General features: G+C 35.8%; 1 protein-coding gene across 4 annotated transcripts in view; it reads right to left on the bottom strand.

The window, feature by feature from the left end:
- ATP11B (ATPase phospholipid transporting 11B (putative)) overlaps positions 1–13721 on the bottom strand; it is a 67858-nt gene that overhangs the window by 19714 nt on the left and 34423 nt on the right. For all 4 annotated transcript variants that reach the window (XM_005146930.3, XM_031047146.2, XM_031047147.2 and 1 more), the window contains exons 21-28: positions 10807–10909; positions 9062–9207; positions 7849–7908; positions 7428–7555; positions 6488–6626; positions 2990–3055; positions 2140–2243; positions 1329–1494 (exon numbers count right to left, since the gene is read on the bottom strand). In XM_005146930.3, coding sequence (XP_005146987.2) covers positions 1329–1494; positions 2140–2243; positions 2990–3055; positions 6488–6626; positions 7428–7555; positions 7849–7908; positions 9062–9207; positions 10807–10909 — 912 coding nt within the window. The remainder of the gene's footprint in view (positions 1–1328; positions 1495–2139; positions 2244–2989; positions 3056–6487; positions 6627–7427; positions 7556–7848; positions 7909–9061; positions 9208–10806; positions 10910–13721) is intronic.

Below are 13721 nucleotides of genomic sequence, written 5' to 3'. Positions count from 1 at the left end.
CTGGTGCAAAGTAGTTATGACATATGTATGGCACATAATTCAGCATAATTTGGATTAAGCAATTAGGACACAACAAAGTCAATACGGCACACAAACTGACTAAAAACTGCTAGCAGGCATCAGAACATAATTGTATAAATGATATCTTTGTCAAATGGATTCTTCACTCACTTTCTTTTTTTTTTCCCTATGCTAGCTGACTTCTCATCAATGACCTGGGAGAAATCAATCTAATCACTTGCAGATGAGCAAGATGCAGAAGATAACAGGTTATTGATGCATATGATTTCATAAACTGAATCCTGGTTGGGGGGATTCTTTATTTCCATGTTTGGCAGTGGTGTATGCTGTGTTGTAATAGTGTGTCCACTGGTGAAATCCAAAATTCAAGATAGGTTGAAGAATAGTGAAGATCACAGGAGAAACACAAGAATGATTAAGACCAGAAAATAACCTTTCTGAAAAAAGATGCAAGCCCAATTTATTCATCAGTGAGAAAATTAACTTGATCAAAAACCTAACGGTGAAGAAAACAAAAACCTGTTAATAGAAGCCTTTTCAGTTTAGCAGAAGTACAAAAAGACAAAATGCTGAAAACCAAAACCAGAGGCAGTAATTATTAGACCAATGGGTCAGGATGACATCTCCATAGCTGTGATTTAAAAGAAAACACTCAAACATAGGTATTTACCTAACAGACAGACTAACTGCAACATAATTTCAAGGAGTTTCTGTAGCCTCTATCTGGTAAAAGGGAGATCGCATTAACACGGCATATCTTTTGACCTCTTCTATGAATTTCTGAACATGCCACATGGGTGATTATCTTTAATTACATAATCAACAATCAAATACGTGGCATATAGCACAATCAAGATTTAAGAAATACCAACTAAATCAAGTCCTACTAATTTTAAAAATTGTTTTAATCACATTTTAAGAACTATCCAGTGCCAATTGCAGTTGAAGAGCTGATATGTAGACAAAAAGGAAAATAAGTTACCATCTCTAAAGAAGTACAAAAATGTGTAATATGATACTCATACAGTTTCAAGTTGAGATTCAAAGACTCAGTGATCCTCTATAAATAATTATGCTATTGCTAATACCAATTAAACATAAATGCTATTTCCTTGTAAAATGGTGTCCTCATTTTTAGTTTTAAATGAACAGTTATCTTTTAAAATTAAAAATCTTTTAAGCATTAAACATGACAAACATAAAAGAATTATTAAATATCACAGGAAACTAAATAGTTTACAAGACAACATTTGTTAAAGTTTATCTTCTAACTATTGATAAAGTTGGATACAAAGGCATAACATTACCTGAGCTTTTTCAGTACTTGTTGGTTGCAGATGTCTGTACAGCACTTTCTTCACAACATCAATAAACAAACAAGCAACTACTATGACGATTATGGCAAACCAAGCAGAACCACTTGATAACAGCTGAACAAATACAAAGTACATGTCCTGTGTATGTAAAAATGGCCTGAAAAGTTAAAAGAAGCGGCAATTACTAGAAGAAACTTCTAGAAACAGAAAAAGGCAGGCTCAAGCATATCCTATTTTACATCACACAGCAAGTCTCTCAGAATGCAGTTACAACTGCATGGTGTCCATGAAGTCTAGCAATCTGTTGGACTTGACCTGCAAAGAAACTCTAGGGAAGGACAGTACTGAACTTTGGAGGGCAATGTTCTGGCTTAGTTTTAAATTGTCTTGCAGGAAATCATTTGCCATGTTATACTTCCAAGACCCCAAAATACAAGCAGAAATACATCCCCTTAATAATTCAAATTCTAGCATCTTTATTTCTGTTTCAAACATTTACTTATTACAAAACACCTTTGGGAAACACAGTTACTTTTTTAAAAACAAAAATGCCTTTAAAGCCACAGGCTGTCAGAGACAAATGATACCTGTTCTTGTGCACAGGACAGCTTAGGATCATTGCTCAAATATCTAAAAGAATCACCAAAAGCAAGTGGCTACTCTAGGTTTAAAAATTTGTTTTCCAACCCCTGTCACAAAATTTAGGGCAAGATGGTAGAACATAATATTTCAACATTTTTTTTCACAGCTTCATCTATCGTATGTGCTATAGAAAGGTGGGGGGGAGGAAGAAACCACTTACCAGATTATTCCACCATAAAACAAGGAGAATATGAAATAAAATACAATGGATCCCCAAGTAACAAAATGGTTTATCCATGTCCAGAAGTGAGTTTCTAGTGCCATCTATAAGAAAGTTAATGTCAGTGAACTTCCTTTCCCTCCCATGTCACAGAAAATGATAAAACCAGTCTGAATGTGCTAATAAACTTCCAGCTCAAACAGTAAACATCGTAACATGCTGTCATGGTTTGAGCATGTTTTGAGGGTGTTTTTGTTCAAGGTTTTTTTCCAGCCAGGTGGAAGAGAGGAGTCCGGGAGGAAGGAGAGACAGGACACCTGACCCAGGCTAGGCAATGAGGTATTCCATACCATAGCACGTGATGCCCAGGATGCATACTGGGAAAGAGAAGGCTGGAGGGTGGAGCTCTGGAGAAAAATGGAGGAGGGAGCACATGGTGCTCGGCCAGGCAGGGTGGAGTGAGTTATGGGTTGGTGGCTGGTGGGGTGTTGTATTCTTTTCACTTGCTGTTTTGCTGTATCATTATTATTTGTAGTAGTAAATGGCAGTAGGGGTTTTGTGTTATGCCTTAGCTATTAAACCGTTCTTATCTCAATCCGTGGGGGCTACATTCTTTGGATTCTCCTTCCTAACACTCCGGGAGTTGGGGGACTTGGTTTAAACTACGACACATGCAAAAATTACAATGCGAAAATTTAACTACTACTGAAACCAAACATAAAAATTGCATAGCTGGAATCCTCAAGAATCAATTCATTCAGTATAACTTTTAAATAAATTTTAAGTTACTGCCTTATTACATATTTGCCTATATATCTAAGCACAACAAGTAATTAGTATAATATCATACCTTCATTGTAACAGTTATAACCATAACAGTGAAGACCAAAGTACCAAATGTCCAGTTTCCAAACATCTAAGAAAACAGCGAGTCATGGAAGAAAAAAATTAGTTAAGAGCATTCACAGTAAAGTCAGATTCCTTCCAAGTCAGCTACACTAATGAAAGAAGTCTGTGGACATAAGCTTATGACAACTAATCATCTTGAAAACACAGTAAGGATACAACACAAACTACTAGAAAATACAGCTTTTAAGAGCAAAATTAACAGCCCACAAGTCGTCTTTCTCCTTGGTTCAAAACAGATCACCACAAATGCTACATGAAATATGAAGTACAAAACAGTAACATAAAATGATAGGAATATGAAGATACCAATTTGATCAATTAAGTAAAAGCATCCAATAGAAATCAAATACTGGGTGAAAGGTATGCACTTTAACGTAAGTGCAAGCCACACTGAGTTTAAACATTTCCAGATCATTTTTAACATGCAGCATCACCTGAAAGTTCATTTTACCCCAAACACAATTTAAAATTCAAAAATAATGGTGCCACCGTAAGAAAACTCTAAGGAAAAGACACTTTGTTTCAAGGCTAATAAACACAAAATGAAACTTTGATTCTACAATGCAGGATCTGTCACTTCTGTATTCTCTTGCCCATATAAATTAAACTATTGAAACTCTGAACAAGTTCTACAACAATAAAATCTCAGCTCTGACAACCAAGCAGGGATGCCGAGTTTGTACTGTGTCTACACACATGCTACTCAGACACACACTGCGAATCTTCAACAGGTCCAACTGCTCTGCCCTTGGAAGCAGTCTGGGTGCTGAAGCAGAAGACATTGCTTTTTCGTAGCTGTTTGTGCCACTACAATACTGAACAATGACCAAATCCTTAACTCTATTAACTGTTAGCAAACTAAGCAAGCAAGGAGAAAGGTACCACATGCAGACAAGCAATCAAAATCATCCTAGAGCTGATTTGTTAGTACAGCACAGAGGCATGGAACTGGGATTCGCACAGTTGTAGTCCTTGTTACAGAGCTCTGACAAAAGCAAACAAAAAATCCCAACAGCCTGATGACAGATCTCACAACTGCTTTTCTCATCTTTACACAAGGTACAAAAATGAGGCAGCCATGAGTCTCTGGACTTGCTGATAATTTTCAAGATATTTGTTAAAACACATCTTCTGAAGCCTTGTGTTTACTTTTTATACTGATAGTAACACTTAACAAGCAACATGCTTGCTGTTAACTGCTGCAATAGTATCTTACAACTAGACTAATGCTTCAAAGTGACCTGTGAAAGAAAGTGTCTTTGGTAACACTGCTCTCAAAGGTCACAGAGTTAGAGTGCAAAACATGAACAGATTCTTGCCACCATTCTATTTTTGAACACATTTACACTGTTGATGCTGCATCCTTTAATCTTGTGAAGTACAGATACAATATTTTGTATCTCCTCCTCTTCTAAACTCTTACCATTTGCCTGTTAGGTTTCAATATCTGACGACATGCACAGCGTGAAAAAGGGGGGGAAAAAAAAGAACTAAAAGATCAAGTTGTTGCACAATATGTTGAGGTAAGCCTAAGAAACCACCAACATTAACAAATTATTTACAATCTTTTCTATTCTGCTTTGCTTTAAACTGCGATCTTGGAATGAAAATGTGAAGCCTTGCATGAACACTACACCGCATCACCCATTTGCACAAAGTGATCACAAAGTCTTGAAGACTTCTTACAAGACAGCACGTCAGCAGCATGTAAGTTTTTCTTGCCCTTAACCTGGCTTTTTCAGGCATATGTTAAATTTACAACATACTTTATGCACTCCAGATATTTTACTGTAACAAAAACACAATTCTACAGTTCAAATAATCATCTTTCAGAAGAGAGGTGCAGAGTAACTCCAAATAAATTCCAAGACATTTTAAAGTCACATCACAGGAAACATGAGAAGCCAAAGGGCATCTAAACGCTTTATGTCCAGTATGCTCATACACTAAGTACATTTAAATAATCTTGAGATTAACTTATAGAAGAAACCATTAAATGAACCTTCCCCACAAAGCCTATATTAACATACAGGTGCAGACAAAGAATAAAATCTGTTCCCTAAACTAAACATCTGTTACTAAGGACAATGCAAAAAGTCTGTTTCTGCCCTGCGAACATTTAACTAAGCAATTTTGAAGCAAGGTGTTTTGACAACTAAGACAGATGCACGGCTTTCCATAGTGCAAACTTATTTCATGAGAAGAGTAATGAAGGCCCTTTACCAATTCACAGGAACTCTGAAGTCACACAGCTTGTAAAAAATAATGACAGGAGAGGGCAGATTCATACCTCAGCTGTAAGAGACATTTTATTCTAAAGCACAACTATTTTAAAATTCTTTTCAAATGAAACAGGTACTCCAGCTAGCTGCACCACTCCCCCTTCACTGCTCCTTTCACATGCTCTCTGATTTTAGTCACTCAAGACAATTCTGGCCACTGTCTGTACATCATTATATGGAAATTACATGGAATTTTTTTTTTGGCTAAACTTCCTGAGCTCATGCCCATTCCAATTCCCCCACGACCACTGTGAATACAGCATAATGCTATTTTTGTACCTTGTGCCACAATATACAACTCTAACAAGCACTAGACAAGAATCAGCAAGCACTTCATGTCAGTAATATGAATGGCACAATGAGAGAAGCAAGTGTATTTCTGCATCACTACCCATAAGTCTTATGAGAGAAAAACTCAGTATCTAAGTGTTCTAAATTGGGTTAACTAGCTCAGAACCTTCCTCGAGGGGAAAATGAGGAAGCAGACTTGTAATGGTTTTATCCAAGTTTTAGGAATTTTTTGTATATGACTTTTCCTGTGAACTTTAACATCTTTAAAATAGAAAGTGACAAATTAGTAGTGGATGATATCATTAAGTTACTGTCCTAAAAATATTTCTTGAATGAAAACTGTACTTTAAGAGCAGCTTGCACCACTTAATTTTTTAAAATTCTGAGTGACTAGAATAATGCATTTTCAGGAGAAGCTTTAAGACTTTTGCGAACTTTCAGTTTAAGCCTAACTTCGTAACAGATGCTAAAAGAGAAGCCATTGTTTGACACAGCAATTAAGTCCAACTCCAAAGGAGTTTTGAATGATTGAACATAAATTCTCGTTTACTGAAGTGATGACATATGATTTTGACAAAAACAGTATACAAAATAAAACAAAGACAAACATAATACATTTATTATCTTGAAAGATATGTTCTTCATGGACATACACTTTCTGATAACATGTTAAAGTTTCCACACTAAGAAATGTTACTCTTGAGAGTACACATCAATATTGGCAAAGTATCTTTGGTAATTATGTAGTTCTTAAAAAAAAAAAAAAAGTACCCTGATATAAGATTAAAAAAAAAAAAGAGAAGAAAAAAAGGCATTAAGAAATATCACCAAAATACAGTGGTAGAATAATTTTTATGATATAGTACCTGGCCATTTCCCAGCAGAGAAGTATCTTCTCCCATTAGAAGATACGAGCCATAAAAGAAAACAAATGCATGGAAGAAGCCCAAGATGGTCCAGTAAAGAAATGGTTTAAATCCCAGCTGGGCATTTTTACTGATATCTCTGCAGAAATAAAATAAGATTTAGAATTTCAGATTGTCTTTATGTACCCATCAGCTATTCACATTGTATGAGTGCTACCACTTTGAATAAACACAACTTTCAACTGCAGCAAGATACACTTAACAACTGCTGACATACGAAAAAAAAATACGTAATTCATTATTTGCCTCTGCTTTATGCAGGAACTGCCAATGGCAAGGGCCTCAAATGGGTCAAGTTTAGGATAGCACAAACTATGCAAGAGGAAGAAAAAGCCAGATCTCCTGACACTTGCCCTTTGCTCTGCTTAGAAGACCTTCAGGAAAACAGAAACATCTAAGAGACGTCTCTTTTTAACAAAAAATACAGATTTTTTTTTTGTCCAAAAAGCTATATGCAGTGCAATGTGCCACCACTGGGAGGACATCTAATTCTACATTAAATCACTTCCCTTCCCAGTAAAGCACATCTTGTGGTGATTCCTGCAACCACAGTATCCTAGTGATTAATTTGTGTGGTTTGACTCATTTTCACCTCCTACATGTAATGGAAGGGAAGGCTGCCAATCATGTAAACAGATCAAGCACTCAATTCTCTTCCAGTCTTAACGTGACTGCCATAAAAAGATGATTCTCTTAAAATACTCATGTTAATTAACTTTTAGGATGAAAACTGTAGCTGTAGTTCTCTCTCAAAATAGTCACTAAAAATTGTATAAATTACAGATAAAAATACTGTAGGAATGCATAGTTCATAGACTTCTGCAGATGCTGCTGTTATTCTAAATGATGTTCTACTGTGACAATATTAGAATATACGTACCGATAGAGCACAGGTTTACTCTGTAACACATGCGGATGCACATGCTGTTCAAAAAGACTGTATATGAGGACAGGCAAGGAAGTGAAACAAATATTGTACAAAGTCAGGTATACACTGTCATAGAGTGTCTGAAAACAGAAACAAAAATTATTTTGAGTCTTGTAAAAAGTTGTTTATATTTATTAAAGTTTATCAGCACACTATAGCAGCAACAAATCATTATGTGAATTCACTAGCTAGAAAAAAAGCTATGTTCATGTAACCATTCAGTAACATCAAGCTACCAAATACAAAAAATTAAGCTGGATATTTGTTAGGCATAAAATCTTGTCATTCCTGTGTAGTTCTTTTCCATTTTTCTAGTTATTTACCCTGAGTGTTTAATTCACATTTACCATGCTGTAAGGCACATAATACTTACTTGTTGTGAAAACAAACAGAAGAACTGATATAAAAACTGTGGTGTAATAAAGCACACATTCTGGAAAAAAAAAGTGAAGAAAATAGTTAAACAGTTAATCCTCAGTACATGTCTCACAATCCTGAAAGAAACTGCTGACTCTTAGATGCTGGCAAAAATACACAGGGAGGGTTTAAGCATTTCAGCATTTTACTTGGCAAAGTGAAGTAATATGCTCTGCTTAAGAGCATATTTTGTTCGCCCTTTGGGACAATGAACCTGAAAAATATAAACTCTTAACTGCAGTGCTTGATGACCACAACTCTTTACAGGAGTACAAATAGTATTAAACAAGGAGAAACCCATTCATTTCCCCTTTAGTTTCTTTTTAGTAATTTCCTTGTGAAATAGTTTCTGCATGTCCTTCAAGAAATCATGTGCCCTGCTCATGAGCTTTCTGCATGGGAGTAGGCAAGACAGAAACCAAAACCTAACAGCATGCTGTGATCTTTAAACGAAAGCAAACAATCGAAGATAAAATGTGGCTTGGTGGTCAATGCTAGAATCTCTGATAAATTTCAAGTAAGATCAAAGACATCCTGAGCAGCTCAAACACCCCAGCCCATGACTGAGTTCTCAGGACACTCCTGGCCCATGCCCCCAACTCTTTCTAGCATTTGGCTTAAGCTCACCCTGCTGCACCGTACCCATAGCTCTCCAAGAGGTATCCAGATATAACTCAGTCCCTTGCAATGTTTCTGAAGTGAAGACTTAGAATTTTCTTAAGGTGAGCCTGCCAGCAAAGAGCATGTTCGCTCCCCACAGACCTCCTACTTCCTCTTTCAACTACTTCTTATGCTCCTTTTTCCTTTCAAGATAGATGAACAGACTTGGTTCATATTAAAACGATAAAAGAGGTTATACTTTTACATCTTGCTAAAAAAGACAATGTCAAGCTAGTAATGCTTCTTTCAGAGAGCAAACATGTCTGCCTCTCAGCCTAGGCAAAGTCAATTGTGGTATTTAAAACCTATTTCTAAGTGGAAGTACTGAAAAATTTCACCTAGAATCTACTGCATTTGGCTGTAAACTATAAAAAAAGTTGAAAAATCATGTCTGAAAAGAGGTATTTAATCTGTTGCCAGAAAAAAATCTTAGATCTGAAATAAATATCTTGGTGGGAAAGAAGTTACACATTTTCCATGAACTTCACTGGCACTCTCTGAAGACTTACCTTATAAAAAAAGTACTGTACAAGGGTTGCTATTCTAATATAGTAAAAGTGTCCATGAACAAAAAGCAACTTGGAGAGAAATTTAAACCGTGCTATTGCATAGTCACTGTTTCTTACAGCTTGTCTTCCTTCCTTGCCCATGATTCCTGTAAAATTTGGGAAATGAAATAGAAAACAGGTAAAACATTCTAAAATAAAGTTTAAAAAACTCAGTGACAAAAAACTGAAGCTACATTTCTGTTTTTCTGCACTTCAACATTACAGGCTTCATTAGCTTTCAGTTCTAAAAGAAGGCATTATTCCTGATACTCTGAACTAATAAAAATACAATAATCCAGAAAACCCACACACCAACTATTTCCATACATTATACTTAAGAAAATATTTATTGGCAGAAACAAAACAACAATACTCATACACAAACCAAGCAAACCACTATCTAACCATCTTTAATCAACAATTTACTCAGTACGTTTTACTTCAGAGAGGTTTTTCTTACAGTATCTTCTGGGAATAATATGACCTATATCAACAGCAGAATAAAAGAAGTGTTGTTCTTGCAGCAACAGTTTTCTTAGTCTGGTGGGCTGAAAGTGCTCGTCACTTGTCCGAGCTGAACACAAATTTATTTCTAAAAACTACTGCTAATGTTAGGATAAGCATACACAGAGAAGACAAACTGCACTTTTATACAAGAAAAATGGTCCAGGATTCTTGAAAACCAGACATTTCAAAGTGCTAGCTGCTTTTGAACAGAAGACAGTCTAAAGGTCCAGTCACCATCAAGAGCAAACACTTGCTGGCTCTGACCAGTGTACATGTATGCTATAAATTACAATAAAAACTTGGATAATTTTTAATAAGCTTCAGTTATTTGACAAACTAGCATCATTTGCCATTGGCATGTAACCTTCTCAAGCAGGCTATACCCATTGTCTTTAAGACGTGTGGTCTTAAAAATCAGGGGCATGTAATTTACATGATAAACATTATGTACACCTTTTAAATCACACAGGGTGACAGACTGAATATCCTTATGTACTAATACCTTAGGTAATACCTTCAGATTTACTACTGTACCAAACACCATCCAACAAAGTTAGTAAAAGAAATATCAAAACAGTTCATAATGGGTAACAATTTAGTTTTATGTATGTTTGTTTTTTTGTTAATTCAGTTATATAACATAGAAAAAAAAAGTTTAAATAAAGTCCTGGCCAGATAACAGAAATCTACCAAGCTTACCTGAGAATCAGTAACAGTCTCCCAAAAGAGAAAAAGAAATTCTTCTCCTCAAAGCCAAACTAGACACAAATGGCATTTCTACAGTAATACAGATGTGGTGCAAACAGTGTCACTTGAGCACAAATAAAGGTTTAAAGGTCAAGTTTACACAGGAACTTAGAATCTGACAATGTCTGAAGTTAGACATAACCACTTCCAATACCTGACATGAGGTACTTCTGAGATTCTAATTAGAAAGAATCTTTGGTGTTCTTATGTCAGCATAAAACAGGACCTCTGATTATTGGTGGACTACACAATAAACCTAAGATTTCTGAAAGCAAACAGATTTTAATATTCATTAAAACTCTGCTACAATGGATGACCCAGATAAACACCCTGCCATTCACAGGTGCAAAACCTTTAGAAGTTTATCTGTTTATAAACACTATTCACGATCTAATACTCTACTGAAATTTGCATGTTATTTGCCTTTATTTTTTATGACAAAAGAAAATTACCTATGCCAACATGTGCTTCTTGTATCATGCTCACATCATTAGCACCATCACCAATTGCTAATGTTATAGGTTTCTCTGGGGATGTTTTTAACAGTCGCACTACCTGGAGAAAAAGAAAGGAGGAGCGGCAGAAATTTTAGATTAGACAGTATACCAACAAGGCATGCCATTAATTCCCAAGTATTTTAGTTACCTACCTGTAAATATAATTAGTATGTTCTATGAATATGCACATGGGTAAACATATCTTTGGCATATGACATGCACAAATTCACTGCTCCTTTAGAAAAGCTCCCTCTTTGGGGCACAAGCCCCAAAGTTTTATTTATTTTATTGTTTAAATATTACGACTGCCTTCAGCTTATTTTGCTGTTCTTATTTAGATGTACTTTTACAACTCTTAATTTGGTGGTTTATAATGCAAGACAGTCAAGTGAAAGTCGGAACTGAAAATTTGCTTAAGAAGTAGTCCAGATTTAACAACCTTTACTAGATGTGCCCAGATAGTTCTCATTTTCAATTAATGGAACTAATCATTGTAAAAGAGGAATCTGAAAAAAAAACCCAATATATTAGATCAAAGTTCAACACATATTGTTATTCAGAAAAATAACTTCTGTTTAAAGTAACTCCATTATCAACAATGGGTATTCTCAGTTGGAAAAGTCACAAAGAAGATATGACAGATGGAGTAAAAAACTGTTTACATACAGGGTTCTAAAATACTCAAAAGAAGAGCAGCTATATCTGCTCTTTGCAGAAAGGAAACAAATCTTTAATGCAAGTACCAACAATATTGTTAATAGGAGTCAGTTAGATGAGGTTTTTAGTTAAAGATTTAGTTAGTAATTCATTAACCTCCCAGTGAGCTCTAACTAAAGGTAAAGGCTTCACTAATTCTGTCATAAACGGGCTGAAGAGATGAAGGTGAGAATGCAGATCCAGAAGGCTTTCTAAAAACAAAGAATATTTATCTACAAAAAAACCCTGCATATTCCCCCCCAAATTCCAGAAAACTCAAAATGGAAATAATCAATAGAGCAACAGCTGCATTAAGTGAACAGTTCAAACAACTGAGTTCTAGCTAGTATGTCACTGTGTTTATTCATAGGAGCAGTAATGTTTCATACAAGGAACACAACAGCAATTAAAGAGTCCACAATTCAGATAAATCCACCTCACTGTGGGAACACATTCCTTAATTACAGGTATTAATATTCAAGTTTTAGAACTCCCCATTCCTAAGGGGTAATTATTTCACGTAAATTTAGCATTAGATCTTATTAAGCAGCCTGACTGCATGGCTGCAGCATGTCACTCAGACCAGTTCTCATGATATAACAAACACTGTGGTAATTTAGACAGACAAACATCTACACAAAAAAAGTCAAGACAAATCCTCTGACAAATATTAACAGCAGCAACTCTGAATTACTGATATGAAAGATGCTTGAAAAGGTTTCTGAGCCATAAAATGCAGAAAAATAAGTAGTGAGACTGCTAGCCATATACTGACATGCACTAAAATTACAGGAAAATATGTGGGAAGTATTAAGCTGAGTTCCATCTTAACCTTGGAATAAACGTCACAAAAAGGGTGCCTACGGCAGTGTTGTGGTTTAAGCCCAGGCTGTAAATCAGAACCATGCAGTTTACTCCCCCCCACCCCTTCCTTCCACTCCCAGAGGGATGGGAAGGAGAATTGAAAGAATGTAACTCCCACAGGTTGATGTAAAAACAGTTTAGTAACTAAGGTGTAACACAAATCACTACTGTTACCACCAATAATAATAATAAGGGAAATAACAAGGGAAGAGAATACAATACCACCCACTAACCGATACTTAGCCTGACCAAGTAGTGCACTAGCCCTTCCTGGTAACTCTCAGTTACCTCCTGGTCATGACATGCTGTAGTATGGAATACCTCTCTGGCTAGTTTGGGTCAGGTGTCCTGTCTCTGCTCCCACTTGGCTTCCCCTCCTCCCTGGCAGAGTATGAGGCTTAGAAAGTCCTTGGTCAAACTAAACATTTGAGCAGTAACTAAAAACATCAATATTATCAGCACTGTCCCCAGGCCAAAAATCAAAAACAGCGCTGCCCCAGCTACTAAGGAGAAAAAATGACTGCTACTGCTGAACCCAGGACAGTAGAAAACCAAAAACAAGGACTAAACTGCTGTACAACTCCCTCCCTACCCTTCCGTCCTATGTTGTGCAGCATTTACCTCAGTGATTTATCTACTTCAGTGTTTAAAGCCACTGCCATCAAAATTAGGTTTTGTTGTATTTTATGACAAAATACAGGAAATAATTGAGATTATCTGATGGACAGGAAAAGAATTAAGGAAAGCACTATTGGCTATTCTGACAAATTTGGCAGTACAAAACAAATTATAAATCAAGTTAAATGACAAAGTAAGAACAAGGACATAACATAGGCAAATAACTACATCTTAAGGAGAGAGGACGGCAAAAATTTCACCTAAGAGAGTGTACATAAAGTGGACATAGCCAACAAATGATTTTTCATATTGCAGTTACAACTTATTTTTAACATTTTACCAAAACTACTATCATACCAAGTTTTATACACAACTGAATAGTTTTATAATGAAGTGATTCTAAAGACTGCATTAAGTGCCTGACTAGATGTTGGAAGAAGAAAGAGTGACCTCAAAACAGGTTACTCCTCCTATAGAAAAACAGTCTCTTTTGCAAATCTAGTACCTCACATTTTCTACATCTTTAAGGTAAAGCGATGTCTTTTCTTTTTCTTTTTGACAAGGTGCAAAAACAGAGTAGACATCAGTGCCTTTCCAGAGTCTTAATATTACTGGAATTACATGCAAAAAGTCTTTAAAGCATATAGATAAGCTAAAGGCATAATATTAATATTATAATATCAATCTTAAAG

This window comes from Melopsittacus undulatus, chromosome 6, assembly GCF_012275295.1.
Source record: "Melopsittacus undulatus isolate bMelUnd1 chromosome 6, bMelUnd1.mat.Z, whole genome shotgun sequence".
NCBI lineage: Eukaryota > Metazoa > Chordata > Aves > Psittaciformes > Psittaculidae > Melopsittacus > Melopsittacus undulatus.
The sequence above is the reverse complement of the archived record's forward strand: the minus strand, read 5'-3'. Positions and strand labels throughout refer to the sequence as shown.